Here is a 16,777-nt window from a genome sequence, read left to right as displayed (position 1 = left end):
AGAACAAAGCAGCAAATCAAAGGAATAAAATGTTATTTTCAATTTTTTTCACAGTGGTTATGCTCTAAGGCACAAATAAACACACCCACACCTCCCCACAATGTGGAATTCTATGTGAAAACGGCTGCCAAGATCCTCAGTCTGCTCTGCCTGTGTGTGTGTGTGCGTGTGTGTATGTGTGTGTATCTCTGTCTGTAACTCTCACAGTCAGAGAGCAGGGGACAAAGATGGAAACAGCCACTGGCCACTACGTTACTATAGAGTCTCGACCTCGCGACCTGACACTCAGAAACGCTCTGAACACAGCAAAATATGAACAATAAGAAAATACAGGCAGAGGCCAGACACAGACACCACCACACACCTCTGGTGGGTCATGAGTGATGATTTACAGAGATTATTTTAGGTGAGTTTTTTAAAAAACAGCTCTAGCAGGGTGGAAAAACACTTACCGACTGTGCCGTCTTGATGGCCACAAACCTGTGGTGGCCCTCCTTCCCACAGACATAGCCGAAGGCTCGGTGGTCCCTGGTGTCCTTGGCGATGTAGCTGATCTCATGGACTGAGTGGTGATGCAGGAGCACCTACGCAGCCAAGATGTAAAGTGTTACAGGAGTGGTCGTGTGGATCATGTGAAACAGACTGAAAGAATCTGCTAGGGCTGAAACGATTCCTCAAAATCATTTAGGGCTGCAAAAAATTATTATTTTCATAGTCGATTAATCTGTCAATTATTTTCATGAGTATTTGATTAGTTGTTTGGTCTACAAAATGTCAGAAAATGATAAAAAATCTGTTTCCCAAAGCCCAAGATGACGTCCTCAACTGTGTTTATTGCCCACAATCCAGAAATATCTATTTTACTGTCACAGAGGAACAATGAAACCAGAAAATATTCACATTTACAAAGCTAAAATCAGAGAATTTTGACCTTTTTTTTTTCTTAAAAATGACTCAACCCAATTAATAGGTTATCAAAATAGTTGGCAATGAATTTAATAAACAAGTAACTGATTAATCGTGGAAGCACTTAAATCATTGTTTTATCTATTTAACTATACAGCTCAATTATACTATGTTTCACACAGATACATAGTGTACTGTCACACAACAAGCTCACACTCTGGATATGTAACATGAAGAAGATGAGATTTGACGAAGAGAAGAGACCAAAGAAAATGACAGGAGGTTTTGGGATCAGTTTAAACTGAAACTAGCGCAAACTCTGCCTCCAGACCAACACAAGGCAGTGTTAACATTAACATTTAACATAAATCACTATAATAGCTGGTTCAGATGAAGGCAAAAAATTGACCACAGAAAATAAAAAGCTACAGTCAGTTTGGGAAAGCCTGAGCATCATGATAGTCACACACACCTCTCAAAGTGATAAAATACCCCAGAAAGCAAAATATCAGGTGGTGCAAGTCACAATTGGAGCCTTAAATGTAAAAATATAGATTCTTCAATAAAGAAAACCAATTAATTGTTAATTTTACGAGACGTGTCTTCTTTCCTCCATATTGACAAATTGAAGGAATAATTAGTAGAATATTCACTACCACCCTATAATCCACTGTATGTGTTGCTCTCCTTAAAGATGGGGGGAAAAAAACATGTCGTGCTTAATTTGAAAGTCTGCCTGTTTTATATAATGTTTTACAAGTACATGTACTGTACACTGTGTTGGCTGGAAAAGTAGGTCAAACCTACTTTAAATATCTTTGCATATTGTTGAGCCAAATGCAACCAGCCAGCACAGAGTGAGCACAGAGTGAACCTAAAAGTGACAGAGGGAGGAGAAAGGCTGTTCAAATCTCTATCACACAGTGCTGGATACTATAGTTACTATAAAATTTGTAATCCAGTATGTTTTGTTTATTTGTGCCAGATTGGATGCCAGATTTTCTTCATTTATGCCCAGCTTTGATATCAGCAGGATTTGAGAGGCTGTGAATTCGGTGGTTCAGAAATGCCAAATTCAGTAGACAATCCAGTCTTCAAAATCTATCTACTGTATGAATTATTCACTCTATTTATAATAGGCAGCTCTGAAACACTTAGCAGACAATAGACACCCCAAAAAAAGCTCACAAAACACAGACACACTCCCATAAATACACACTGAGAGCAATTCAGCTGTCACTCAGGCACACCCACCTGCCGCTCCACTATTAGCAGAGATAAGCTTAGGCACTGGGGAGGAGCTTTCATTTGAATATTAGCTGATATTCAGTGGGGAGCGTCGCTGGTAACGCCTCAGATTAATGTAAAATACAAAACTAATATGACTAGTCTGCTCAATTCAGCAGAGAATCATGTCAGCTTTACATAAAGTATTTCCATCTAAATGCTCGCTGACGCTGCCTGCGCTGGAGTGATCCCCATTTCCACCATAATAACTCAAGAGGGATATTAAGTGTGGAGTGTTATTTACTGCCAGTAATCAGTAAATAAAATGAAGAGCATTAGGGGCATGATTTCCAAAACAACAAATGAGCTTGTCAAAAGCTGGTGAGCTGGTTGGTGGCGGCGGGCAGGAGGCTTAATGTGCTTTTTCATTACGGGCGAAAGACACGCCACCACCACCACCACCACCACCACCACCACCCCTTACCACCACCAGTCATATTAGAAAGAGATATTATCAAAGATGGGTGTTTTTTTGGGAATAGACGTTTGGCGTTGGGGTGGGGGTCGGCAGCCACGGGACAAACGCTGTTGCATAATTATCAGTTTAGCGCTAACGACAGCTGAGGTGGAGCCGTGGTGTAATTAGCATTAGCGGCAATGATCATTAAGGGGTGGAACTGAGTGCTAATTATCGGTTAGCGCTGATGAGCAGAGTGGGCCTATCTAGCCAACACTACGCCCCAGGACGGGGGAGAGCCGAGCCCCTCGATCATCCTGTAATGGAACAGCAGGCCTCTGAGTCCGCCAGGGGGATGAAAGCCAGGATGGAGGCGGAAACAGCCCGTCTCATAACATCACCATAACATTGCTCACTGTGCTACATTAGCAGGCAGACAGGGCCTGAGTGATCTTAAGTAGGTCCTGCAGCATACTCCTAATCTGACTGTGGTATGTGTTAAACCACGGTACTCAGGGTCAAATATCAAATGCAAGACCTGTAATTTAATGCTGTCAAGTTCAATTTTTATGATCCAAAGGGCAAACTGTCCTGTGGAAAGCTTGTTATTGCTTCTTTTTGCGTGATAATTGGAGCAGAATTTGGACTTTTGCAAAAGCAGTGATGAAAATGACACATTTCATCTCAGCGTAACCTCGTGAACACTGTAAAAATCATACAGGAATTTAGCGGAATCAATTAATATTTTCTTAGTAACTCAACACAAATATACAAGTTTTATTTATTCAAGTCAATTGAACTGAAAATTTCTATTTATATAAGAACGTTGAACTCTGCTAACTTTAAGTTTTTTTGACCTGAAATTATGAGTTAAATTAACGTACTGTGCAGACTTCAACAACTGAATTAATATCAAGTTTATTTGACTAGAAATGTTCATTTGTTTTGAATCATTGCAAAATTACCTAAACTTGTCTTTTCAAACATAATATTTTACAGCAGTCTGTGCACTAACTTTTTTAAGTCTCTTAAATATAATTGGACTAGAAACTACTTTCTTTCTGCAGTAGAATCTATCAGAGCTATTTTTTTCCCACTTGACAGAAAGACGTTCCTACATGAAATGGCTCACAACAAGGTCTGAGTAAATGGGTCATGATTTCTGGAAAGAGACATTGCTCGTGAGCTTTTCAAATTTTTGAAATAGCAGAGTGCCATTTTGTCCAATTATATTTGAGTGAAGGCAAACATCTCAATGGCCGATATCTCAAAAACTCTGCAACTCACACCAAAACAATCTAGATGGATAGACAGCTCTACAGACCAGAGGAAAATCTGTATTTTTGACTGAGGGTGAACTGTGCCTTTAAAACAAATAGTTTATTTTTTTACTGTGAATCATCCTCCCTCTGTGCAGGTATTGCAGTTGAACTAATATGTCAACCGTGCCAGCCAGGCTTACAAGATGGCGGCCCTGGCAGCCGCTGTGAACTGAACCGTGCGAGCGAGCGTCTGCCCTCTGGATGTCCTATACTGTAGGTTCACAGTACAGCAGCTGGCAGAGGCCTGGCGGTGCAGCTCTGCCACAGGGCCCGCTCGCTGACATGCTACTCACCCCTGATCTTTCACAGTAAATCTTGATCCCGCCGAAAGAGACCGTCAAGAAGACTCTCTGCTTGTGCTCCCCTTTGGAACGTGCCGAGGAAGCCATTCCCTGCAGGAGATTAAAGGCAAACGACATGAGGAGATGAAAGGATATGAGCTCAGCGTGAAAGACAAGTGAGCCTTCTTCTCTTCCGACTCAGGTGAGTGTGACAGTGGGAGATGGGGGGAGAGATTGAGGGGGAGATTCATAGGAAAAGATTGGGGGGTAGGGTGACAGGAGTTACATAAGGTGTGATAGGACAGAATGTTCTTTCATGTGCCTTTTCTTGACGCTTCACTCTCAGAGGAATTCACACATCGCCTTGTGCAGCGAGTCTTATTATTATTGCGGCCTCCTTTTTTTTCTTTTTTCTAAAGCACCTTTTTTCTCTCCCTCTCCTTAAAGTAGGTCTACTGCACTTCAACGTGACATACACAAGTGCGAGCTAACAACAATAAGGTGAGATTTGCTGACAGAATGGATCGCGCGCTGCTGACCGACCGGCTCGCTCAACTTCACATAGTGCTGACTGAACAACCAATCCAGCCTTTGAAGTGCGTTTTTCCCATGGATCTCGACAGCTCTCTTTTTCTCATATTCTCAGCTCTAATAAAGAAAACAATTAACATTTCCACCGTGCTCAATTTGATGCGACCTGTATGCTTGACATGTCTTTCATAGAACAAAGCCTGCAAGAGAGAATACAAGAGAGAAGAAGAGAAGGGAGGAGTGGAGATAAGAGGAGAAGAAAGACCCGGCTCCCTGCTGTGCTGAACACGTCTGACAAAACTGCAGGCTCAGTGACGTCGACAAGTGGTCGACATCCACTGTACATCAACTACCCTCCACCTCAGAGTCTGTCTTTTAAAGCTTAGCTAATATTTAATAACACAACTGACCCTTTGTAAATCCCCTGCCTCTTACGAAACCTCAGTCAACTTTCTCCTTTCCTGTTTACTGTGGGCTCTATGTTGAAAAAAAAACCCAAAAAGTTTTTAAAAAAGCGACAGAAAGTCACATCTTAAGCTGGCTAATGTCAGCAAAACACTAGTTAACTAGCTCAGGTAGGTCTATCTGCAGTCCTACAGGACGCCCTGGACACACTAAGACTCACACCCCAGTTAGGCTACATTTAGCCAACAAAACTACACAGTGAAGTTTAGGCACAAAAACAACTTGGGTAGGATTAGGGAAAAGACTGAGCTTTGCACTCAAATACCTGCATCAATCCAGGATGTTATTGAAGGGGTGTGTCCTGTAACAAACTGTGTGTATCTTGTAGTCTGTGAAGACGTAGACAGAGGCGTTGTTTTCCCCCCAAGACTGTTCCATCAGTCCCTGCCTACTGTGCTGTAATTGGCTGCTACTACTGCTACTGTGCTGTGATTGACTTGTATCTGTTGTCCTGATGATGCAATGTGTGATGTGATGTAATTGACAGAAAGCCATTTCTAATGCTGTGGAAAGGGTGTATTCTAACCATAAACCATTATCTTTTCCAAAACTCAACCCAAGCAGTTTTTGTGCCTAAATCTAACCAGATTAGAGCTGAAAACTGAAAACGAGAAGTCAACTAAATCTAAATAAAGTCAACTGCAAATAGCTACACTTGCACTCCCAGCCAATCACAGCACAGTAGGGCGGGACTTGGAAGAAAATAACACCATATAACACCTTCTCAACTAGATAGATAATCTTCATCAGTCGTTAGCTAGCTACTTTGCTATCCAATTGAAAATTTTTGCTCACTTGAGACCATATTTGTGCCTTCAAATTGAAATCCTGGACTTGGTTAACATGGTTACAACATGGCAAGTCATATACATGACTTTGCGAGTCGTGTACATGCCACTTATGTGGTTGTGAATGCCACAAGAGAGGGGTGTTCATGTGCACTCTAATTGTGTACACGCCAAACACGAAGGCAGCATTAGTTGCTTTCGTAGGCCCCCCCGCAACATCTTTTAACCATCTTCCAAATGGGGTGCAGACTTAGGAAGGGTCAATTACTGGTCTTGCATTAATCACCATCAAGCTCTGCTTCTGCAGGAAGATGGAAAAAAATATCCATCCATCTTCATATATAAATGTATATATAAATGTATATTCTTATGAGAAAAAGAGGCACTGGAGGGATAAAAGGAGTACAAAGACAGAAAGAGTAAAGAGAGGAGGATAAAGACCAGAACAAGCAACAGGGATAAGAAAGAGATGAAGTAAGTGAGAGTGAGGCAGGCGGGCAGGCGGGCGGGAGAGTCGATGGATGTTGTCAATCAGCCATCGGCTTCTCCATTTGGTGGATTAGTCCTCAAGGCAGCAAGAGGCAGCTCAATAGAGACCCCGTCCCCTCCTCTATCCCCTGTCCAGATAATAGCAGGTCTGTATCGACTGCTCCATTGACTGTAACTGGCTGGTGGCTGGTAACTACTGGAGTCACATGGAGGGCACTGCTGAAATGTCAGATCGAGGCAGGGAAAAAGTTGTTTTATTGGACATATCGCTTAGAATGGATATGGGTGATGAGAGGCTTTGCCTTCTGGCTATACTGCTCTTCTCATGGGCCTTCCCACACATTTAAGCTCCTGCAAAGTCTGTGAGAAGATACTTAAAAAGCCATGCATATACGTCCCCTTTTGGAGAAGGATTTATCCCGTAGCCACCTACAGTGCTGCAAAGATGCTTACGTGCCGCTTTTTTCCTGAACAAAGAGAGCGATAAGTATTGCCTGCCTTTTACTTCAGAGCCAGTAAACACAATTGCCATTTAAGAGGGTACAGAACAAACTTTTGAGAAGAGAAAGCATGCTATTTCTGAGTAATATGTCACTTAAATTGATAATTGACCATTTGCTAAACCCTCCCCTGAACAGCAACTGTTCATTTCTAACCTAGCAACAGTAAATAGGCACAACAGGACTACCCAGTGTCCTGACAGCTTATTATACTTAAACCCCAACAGTCAGAAAAACATACCATTGGAACATAACTCCTTTGTCTGCCAGCCCATTATCCCAAAAACAAATGCACACTGCTCTGACGGCCAATTGCTCCAAAATTACGCACCCTCTCTGTAGTTCAGTGACTGCCAGCCCTGTCCATGCTGCTGAATCAGCAGGGATTTTACCCTTAATAGACTATCTTTCTGGCCTTATGCCAGGGATTTCAAACTCACTTTAGTTCACGGGCCACACACAGCCCAATTTGACCTTAAGTCACCCAGACTGGTAAAACCATTGCATAATACACTGAAAATAGCAACACTTCAATTTTTATCTTCTCTTGGTGTAAAGAAGTACAAGTACACTCTGAAAATGTTCACAGTTAATGAACCATTCTGTTACAAAACAGACGAAAAGTCTTAAGATGTCTTAAAAAGAGTGTAATTTCTACATTCTTCTGTCATTACGTGCAGTCTAATGTACAGATCACAGTGGATCTACTAACTCACCAAATAATATAGTACTTTACTTTTTTATGATTTGCACGACTTGTCAAAATCTAGAAGTTCTTTTAATTTTCCAGAAATGTCAACTCTTGTGTGGTAATGTTGGTATCGCCACGAACTGAAGTGGAATCTAACGAGGGTGGAGGTTAAGTTATCTCCTGCCTTATAAACCATGTTCAAATCAAAGGTTATGGCAGTGTCTTAGCAACAGGGTTGCACCAGTGGTGTTTAAGGACAGAAGTCTGATACTGAGCATTTATGACTGACTGACAATATTGTCTTTAAATATAACCATAATAAATATTCTTCCAGTCTTTTTGTCATCTTGGCTGTTCTGATAAAATCAAACATGTTTGATACTAGTTAGTGGACATTGGAGTCAGTGTTAATTTTGAAGCAGTGGGGATGCAGAGCAATGGGTATTTGTTTTTGGGAAAATGGGCTGTCGGACAAATAGGTTTTCTGTCCAGTGGGACATTTTCAGGCTACTGGGGATTCAGAATAATGAGCCCCAGCCAAAGTCTTTATCTCAGATAGAGTAGCTTGACGTTTGCTGAACACATTAGTCCACGGTCCAAGTTTATGTGGAAAACATGAACAAAGCCCTTTTTTTTTCTTTTTACCAGGGACATAGCTTTAGCTTTGTCTTCTAGCATGATATAACGTGTAGCCATCAAGCTCATATTGACGTCAGCTAAAAACATTAAAAAATTAGCTGGTGACAGCACTTTCAACCGGACCATGGAGCTAACCAACTTTGTCACTTACTGTAGGGCTGAATTTGACCTAATTTACTTTTACAACATTCTGTATAGACGCACTGGCTAAAATATTATCTGGGTCACATTATCACAGTTTGCATATGTGCTACAAGTATAACATCATGGTCTCTGTTGTAAAAATAGAAGGCTTTGACTGACATGAGAAGACATACAATACAGTCACACGCTGAAAAGTGAAAATTTCCTACTTAGTGACATACTGCTTTAAGCTTCACAGAGTAGGAACCCAGTTTGCCTCGAAGGTCAAAAATCTGTATGAATAAATGTAGAGCTTTGAGCAAAACTAAAAATACAGACACCTATTAGAAGGAGAATAAAGTACAAAGCTGCTCCCATTTTGCGAAAGATAGAAAACCAACCTTACAGTAGCCTTTTGTACATGACAAAGAATACGGAATAATAAGGTTGGACTTTTATTTGTTCCGTCTGGTCAGTTCTTTACAAGGCTTCAGTGAGTCATATACAGGACAAGACAGCTCCCATGACTCATTCAATAGACAATACAGACATGCCCGAGCATGTATTCTCCAAATCTGACTGAGATGACTGAAGAGGCTCAATGATGCCCCCCCCCCCCAACCACACACACACACACACACACACACACACACACACACATTTACAAACACACATAAGTCTGCACCTTCAGCTTCATCATTGAGTCCTGGCACAGCTTGTCCCCACGCGCCGCTGTCACCTCATCAATCCCGATCAGCTTGGCCTTGTAGCGCACGCCATCTCCACGGAAACGCTTAATAAGCCCCGCCTCACTGCGGTCCTGACCTGCAGGGAGAGACGGAGAGAAAAAGAGAGGACAGGAAATAAGGAGGAGAAAATGAAAGAGAGTGATTACAGGAAACAAGGATGGGTGAGCTCAACTGAATCCTACAACTTTAGCATCATGCCCTGCTTGAGGTATAGATGCTGCTGCTGCTGTGTGTGTGTGTGTGTGTGTGTGTGTGTGTGTGTGTGTGTGTGTGTGTGTGTGTGTGTGTGTGAGCTGGCCTCTGTATAAATATTTATGGAATAGGAAATGCAGAATGAATAGCAAATTAGCAGCAGTGAGCAAGATTGAAAGAAAATTGAACTTGAAATTGAAATTGAAAATGAAGTTGGGTAAAGGCAGTGGACCAAATGAGAAAAGAACGGGAACACTCGACCATCAGTGATAGAGCTCAACAGTGACCGCCCACTTTTTGAACAGCTCTGGTTCATTCATTCACTCCATTTATTAATTTGAAAATCCTTATATAAAGCCTGAAACTAACCCAACCAACTATCAGATGAATAGTGACCATAAACATTTTATCAAAAAAGGAACCAAAAAGATTGGAAAATGGAAAAAAGTCAAAAGGACAAGACTGTGTACATAATAATTTAATTTAAATTTAACTTATGTCATACATTTAGTTAAGATTGAGGAAGACTTGGCTACATTTTTCAGGTCAGGTTGGTGGTTTCAAACAATTCTTGTGGCTCACAACAGTGTATATAGGCTACACTCACAGCTAATCGACCCACATGTTGCACTAATAAGTAGCTAACCAGTTTATTGATAGGTGCTACACAGTGACTTAATAGGTTAGCTAGCTTTTGTCAAGGTTGTGCAAATTAAATGTTTTGGATTTTCTTTATGAATACACTGATTTATTTTTGCAAGTAACATGTTGGATTATTGTTAATGTGTATTTTCAGATGTATTTGAATTGCTGAAAAAACAGCTATCTGTAGAAACTCTGAGTGCCCACTAGGGGTTGAAGATCCATGGTTTAGTTTATTGTATTTATGACTGTTAGCTAATGTCAGCTAATGTTAACTACCTAGTTAACTAGCCTGCCAGCAGTAAACATTTCCACAGGAACAGCGAGCTCCACTAATTAAAGATGTTGCTATTAGACTTAGGGGTTGTGGGTAGTGTAGTACTCCATGGCATTAGGGTTTGGCAATGTCTACTGAATTGGCATGCTGTGATGTTCATGGTGAAACACTGTAATGGACAATGATATTGTTGATATCCTTTTTATATGTTTCCTTTTGTGTATGTTGGGCATTAATTACAAATTGGGCTTTATCTGTTATTTCTTTTCAGCAAATCTGATGTCTGATTGACACTCCTTAAATTCATATTCATCAATTCTAAGGCACTTTTAAATCACAATGTTGTGATGATAGAGGGCTCCGTGGATGATGAGTGTCTGGTTTACGGGAGTATATATCATTCACACGTCACAATCTCACAGCTCGTGACCAGTCCATTTTGGATTGTTATGATATTACGGTTAATAATCCAAATCTAGACTCAGAACATCATTTCCGGCACCTCAGTGTTGAACCCTGATGCAGGGCAGTGTGGGACAACCACACACACAAGAGCTCGGGTGGAAGGTTAGCGGGTGGCTGCGTGGGGGTGCGCACTCCTTCGCCTCACCACGCCCAGAGTTCCCATGGGTGCTATTGGCAGTGACAAACCAGCTTGAATGGCTGCTATTGAGGGAAATCATCTCGGTCCAGTGCTCACCCACAATCCACCAGGCCCTCCCTAGCTGGGTGATGGATGTTGGGTGGTGGGATGGTGGTGTGAGACAGGGACAGGGAGGGGGCATTTGCAAATGTGTGTCTGGATGTCCTCAGGCTGTACCTCCCGTCTCCCTCCCGCCCCTGCTGCTGATTATTCTGTCTGTCAATCTCTGTGCCTGGCCTGACACCACCTTGACACTGACACCTTTCTTATTTCGACTCCGCGCTGGCTGCCGACGTACTGTTTTGATTATGAGGGCGCGAGCCTCGAGCACTGCGTCTCGTGCGTCTACAACGTCTGAACCATCCCCTCATAACCTGTGCTGGGCTTGTCAGCTGCGAAACACCGACTTCCGCCGCATTTACACAAAGAGATAGCAGGATTTCCAAATCAAGGTCACTGGCACCTTGGAGAATTTAACAGTTTTCAGGCCCCTTGCTCACTCAATTCTAGGTCATGAGCGCATACAGTACATCAGTTAACGGCACATTTAAGTGTCTGGCTAAGCTGTGTGTGAGAAGAGAACAGGGTTTCACATTCCAAATAAAGACTATCAGGCTGCACTCAAACATAATATTACACCAAAAACACCTTATTCCACCAAGAAACACACAGTTTTGCTATTCGTACTACATCTTTCAGGGTGAGTAGGAAGGGGGAACACACACCAGTAAGTGCAGACAATGAGAAAATGAAGGTTGCGGGAGAGGCAGTTGTACGCTCGTAGCCACGATGCAAAAACAATATTTTAATAATTTACCAACAGTTCAACATGACAGTCCTCTTCAGGGTATTGAGGAACAAAACAGCCCCAAAAAAGAAAGCACAGAGGATAATTACAGGATAAGACACAGGTGAGTGTCCTCAATTACTTTTACATTTATGTTGTGAGAAGAGCAGAAAGCTACCTGGTTCATTAAAAAAGTCTTTAAAAAAGCAGTTTATTCACTCAATTAAGTTGTATATTATGCTCAAAAACATCTCCATATAAATGTAGTACAGGAGCACAAATATTATCAGCACATCATCTGTATCGACTTTAAAATAAAATGTAAGTAACAACTCAAAATGTCAGTATTTCTGATGATTTGGCAGACGCTTCAGTTTTTTGCACAACACTCAAGTACGTTGGTGGTGTGGAGGTTTTTTGAAATGTGTGAAACAGATATCAAAGTTGCCATTTGCGACTGACTACTCTCTACGTCAGTCATGTGAGGTGCAGCCAATCACATGCCTTTAACTCTACAAATTTATTGGTCCATCATTAATGACGCCATCCTGATCATTACGACCATATAGTGAAGAATAAAGAGAAAAAAAACTGTCAGCAGTAGTTTTCTTATTCTGTCCAATTAATATACAGAATACTAATGCATAAATCAGTACTGGCCATTGGCCAAAATGAGTTGGAAAATATCAGGTAATATTCTGCAAAAATCCATTATCGTGCATCCCTAAAATGTAGACAAAAACTAAAGAGAACATGATGATGCATTTGATAAAAACGGTTATTATGTATATTTAAAGAAAATATGCCCAAGAAACAGTCAGCTTTACTGAGACACATAATGCTGAGAAAGACCAGGTACATACCATCTATTTTAATGGTTCTTGATAGCGGGTGTGTTGTCAGCACACTTAAAGGGTGGAAAAGTTCTTGTTGGAACCCCCAAAGAGGGTTCTGGGTGGAATCAGTACAGCATAGAAGGGTTCTCTGTAGAACCTCTCATCAATTCTGGATGACACCTTTCACAGATGGTTCAAGGTACGACCCTTCATGTTGGATTGTAGATAGAAAAGCATTCCAAGAGGAACCTCTGTAAAAGGTTCTACCAGGACCCAAAAAGGGTTCTTCTATAAAAAGCTGAAGAACCCGCTACGGATCTAGTTAGCACCCTCATTTTCAAGAAAATAAGGTTAAGAGCAGGATAGAGGATGGAGGTCTCAGTATCTGTGTGCTATATACAATAAACTCTATGCACTGTCAAAAGAGATTTTTAAATGAAAAATCAACATCTAGGTAAATGAAACAAGGCTTAGATCTGAAACAATCTCTCATTTTAAACAAGATCAAAATCACCCTAACCCTCACCCGAATCCATGCTACATCTATCATAAAGCATAGGACATTTCTTCTTCCCTCCATGTAATGTCCAAGGAAAATAATTAAAGCAAAACTAGAAATTTTGATCAAGTGGCTCCTGCAAATGGAGAAAAAAATGTCTAAATTCAAATGCAAGCTCTTGTCTTGGCTATGCACACCCTCTCACTAATTCATGAGAGCACAATTCTCTAAAGGGGGGGAGGGCTTGCTACAGTCATTAAAGTCTCTAAGCAAGTGAATGTCAAATCTGGGTCTAATTCAGACTTGTTTCTCTGCCAGGGGATAATGAGTCTTATATACAGCCACCGTGTACCTCTGAACATCAACCAGACGCAGCCTGGCATGCACGCAGAGACCATGTAGAGAAATTAACATTCCCACTTTGATGACAAACTCACTAAAAAGACAAACTGCAGACATTTCTATGTGTGTGCCGTTCGTTAAACCCTGCAGGACAGATGCAAGAGAGGGTGGACTCCTACGATAATTATTGCTGTGCCTGATTCAAACCACCCCTCATACAGCGTCTGTAGTCTGTTCACACAGTATTATGTATTCCATCCTGATTTTACTGACTCATACACTCTGTAATGTAATGTAAAATGCATGCTGCTCCAGTTGCATTTTAAACACGATCGGTCCAATTCAGTGCAGCTCTCTCAGATGAGCTTTAACCAGATGTTCTGTGCCATTTGTTTCTTTACATACAGCGTGCCATTTCCCCTAATAACACTTCAGGAGAGATTTAGAGGTTTATGTGCAGATCCTCAAAAATGTAGGCCTTGCATACGGAATGAGAGTCTTGACACAGTGGCATAACTCGTACGCTACGTGCTCTGGGTTCAGATCCAGACGAGCGAGTGTGCTGTATTTGAAAACTAAAGAGCTGCGGGGCATGCTGTTTCATGTTGTTACACACTGTAAGAAAGGAGAAGAGAGGGGGAGAAGGTGTGTGCGTGTGTGTGAGCGGGGGGCTGACACATATTCCTCTGGCTTTCTGGATTTACAATTACCCAAGGTTGAATGGTCCTCACAATATTTCTGGCCCCATAAGTCCGATGCTCATAATTTGTCTGACAGAGGGCTGCCTAAAGCTTTGTCTACTGTTAGTCTGCGTCTTAGTGTATCCTCCGCATGGGACAACATGCCTGCCATTTGGGAGTCCTGGTGGGCTGAGACGCATGTGTCCTCGGTTAGAAACCAGCCTGGGACCTCTGTCGCATCTCTCTGCCCCCAATATTTCCTGCTGCCCTCATTTTCCAACAAAGTAATAAAGACATAAAGGACCAGTGTGTAGGACTTCTGTGTGGCATCTTGCAGTTAGATTGCAGATAGCAAACACTTTTTCTCATCCTTGTCTTCCAAGCGTGTAGCAGAACCTACCCTTCCCTATAGTTTGGTTTGCCTTTTCTCAGCTACTGTAAAAACATCCGAGCACAACATAGTGAACTGATTGACCTATATATTTAGATAGTGAATATGAAAAAGTGAAGGCAAAATATCGCAATTGTCCCCTGGTGGCTTGTTGCAGTGAAGGTCATTAATCCTACCCCTGCCATTTTAGTACATAGGACATGGCCCAAACTAAAACATCAAAGTACACATCAAATACATTTTTCTGTAACACCATTCATGTCATTCTAGGTAGGTCTTATCATGCAGATGTACAAATGCAGGCTCAAGTTTTCATTTTTCTGATAAGTTGGGTTTTAATTATTTATATTTAGGGCTGCCCCCTAACAGTCAATTAAACTGTGGTGAGGAAACTCTTAGTTGATCACATTTTTTAAAAATCTATTTACCAAAAGAATAACTTAAACTCCATTCGAGAGCTGTTAAACAAGGAGGATTGTTGCAACATAGACCTTTGTCTTGTAAAGCTGTAGTCACTGGCGCACTGCTGCTAACTGTGCTGTAGCTGCCATTAACTAGTTAGCTTAGCAGTCCTATTAGACCAGGACACATCCTCAGAGGCTGATTGACGCCAGTTTGACTACCAGGAATACAGTGATTTACTGAGGTGTTGTTCAGGGCTCTAACAAGGGAGATGATGAAGATACAGTGGGTTCAGATGGGGAAAGGTGGTGTGATGTTTGTAGAGAGTTAATTTGTAATCATACATCATCCATTATGTTGATAAGTCTGTGAGTATTTATTCCTGTGTTTTGAATCCTGACTTGTGTGAGGTTATAATGTATCTAAATAAACACACATTTAGCATCATTACCGCTTTTGTGATTTGTATTCAACAGGTGGTTCACATCATGCCCCCCCCCCCCCCCACCGCCAACATAATTAAATAATTAAATTGATATAAACGTGTAATGACTAGTCGACTAATGGCTTTAACTAACACCTACTAGTGGACTAGAAAAACCTGACAACATGACAGCTCCCCAAAAGTGAAGCCACAATATCTTGATGACCCCCTGGTGGCTGGCTGCAGTATAGGTCATATATTCCACCACTTCCATTTTAGTAAATAGGAGATTTAGTTGATTTAGAAGATGGCAGTGCTAATATCCAGGATATTTTGGCTTCATTTAATTACAGTGGGAGAAAATGGAAATGTGTTTTTATGTATGTCAATGGGCAGACTCCATGGAAGGGGGCCCGTACCCTCTGTATATAAACGTTTTTTTCTAAGGTAATGAAAGCACAATCTTTCTTATTTTCAGGTGATTAAACAATAATGAAAACATACTTCTGAATATTATATTCCAGTTCTGCCAATGAATACCCATAAATCTTACACACTGGACCTTTAAGGGGATTAAATTGCCAAATCTTCTACTGTCGGGCTGAGACTTAACAGCCTGCACATCAGAGGTCCTCAAATCAAATGCTACTATCACCTACCTGACACACAGGCCCTGAACCAGGACCATGGAGAGAACAATTACTGTTCGCCCTGCTCCATACTGTTTAAGGGCTTGTCTCTGATCACAGTGTTGCATCCTCCTCCTTGCCACACTAGAATGGGGACAGCGAAGGGACAGATGGCAACAGATGGAGAGTCAGAAGTGCCCCTCCAGATATAAGGACTTGGCAACAAGAAACTTTTTGTTGGGGATCCGGGCATCGAGGCAACTTAACCTTTGAACCTTTCTGAGTGTGTATCTGTGTCTGCCCATCTCTCGCTGTCAGTGGCCCTGTCTGCTAGTAGGACACACACACGACATCCGTTGAGCTATAATGAGAGTGTACGGAGATGCCAAATCACTCATGTGTTCAACTACATGCAGTCTACAGTGTTAACCATTATTTTGCGCATCTCTGCACAGGACATTTGAAATGAAAACACTAGGTATGTCCCATCAGTGCGGGGGGCTGATGACTTTAAGCAGCAGTAAAGAGAATGGATGTCTGAGGAAGGCAAATCTGTCGGCGCCATCTGCCTCCCCCATGTGCACAAAATAACTTTCATAAGCCTCAGCAAACACACAGATACACATTTACAAACATTAACAGCAGCACGTGTTCCCCGGTCCAGACCACACTGATGTCAAAATTCCTCCACCCAACTTTAAACACAAGATGGAGGTTTTGGTTTAATGACTGATCGTTAAGCATTTACAGAGTTAATGAGGGGTATTGAGCACCTCATCAATGCGGCGGATTGTCCATTGAATCACCGCCGAGTTACATGCAGGTATTGATGTGTGCTGGGTTGTGATGGGCGAGATCATTTATT

At 41.7% G+C, this 16,777-nt stretch overlaps 1 protein-coding gene across 2 annotated transcripts in view; it reads right to left on the bottom strand.

The window, feature by feature from the left end:
- The window catches only part of dab1b (DAB adaptor protein 1b), a 71,292-nt gene that overhangs the window by 22,633 nt on the left and 31,882 nt on the right, over positions 1-16,777 (bottom strand). For both annotated transcript variants that reach the window (XM_084731688.1, XM_084731687.1), the window contains exons 3-5: positions 9,105-9,244; positions 4,206-4,304; positions 453-584 (exon numbers count right to left, since the gene is read on the bottom strand). In XM_084731688.1, coding sequence (XP_084587814.1) covers positions 453-584; positions 4,206-4,304; positions 9,105-9,244 — 371 coding nt within the window. The remainder of the gene's footprint in view (positions 1-452; positions 585-4,205; positions 4,305-9,104; positions 9,245-16,777) is intronic.

The sequence above is a fragment of the Lutjanus erythropterus genome, chromosome 12 (assembly GCF_056507025.1).
Source record: "Lutjanus erythropterus isolate fLutEry1 chromosome 12, fLutEry1.hap2, whole genome shotgun sequence".
Lineage (NCBI taxonomy): Eukaryota > Metazoa > Chordata > Actinopteri > Lutjaniformes > Lutjanidae > Lutjanus > Lutjanus erythropterus.
Note: the sequence above shows the minus strand (reverse complement) of the source record. Positions and strands in the feature narration are given on the sequence as shown.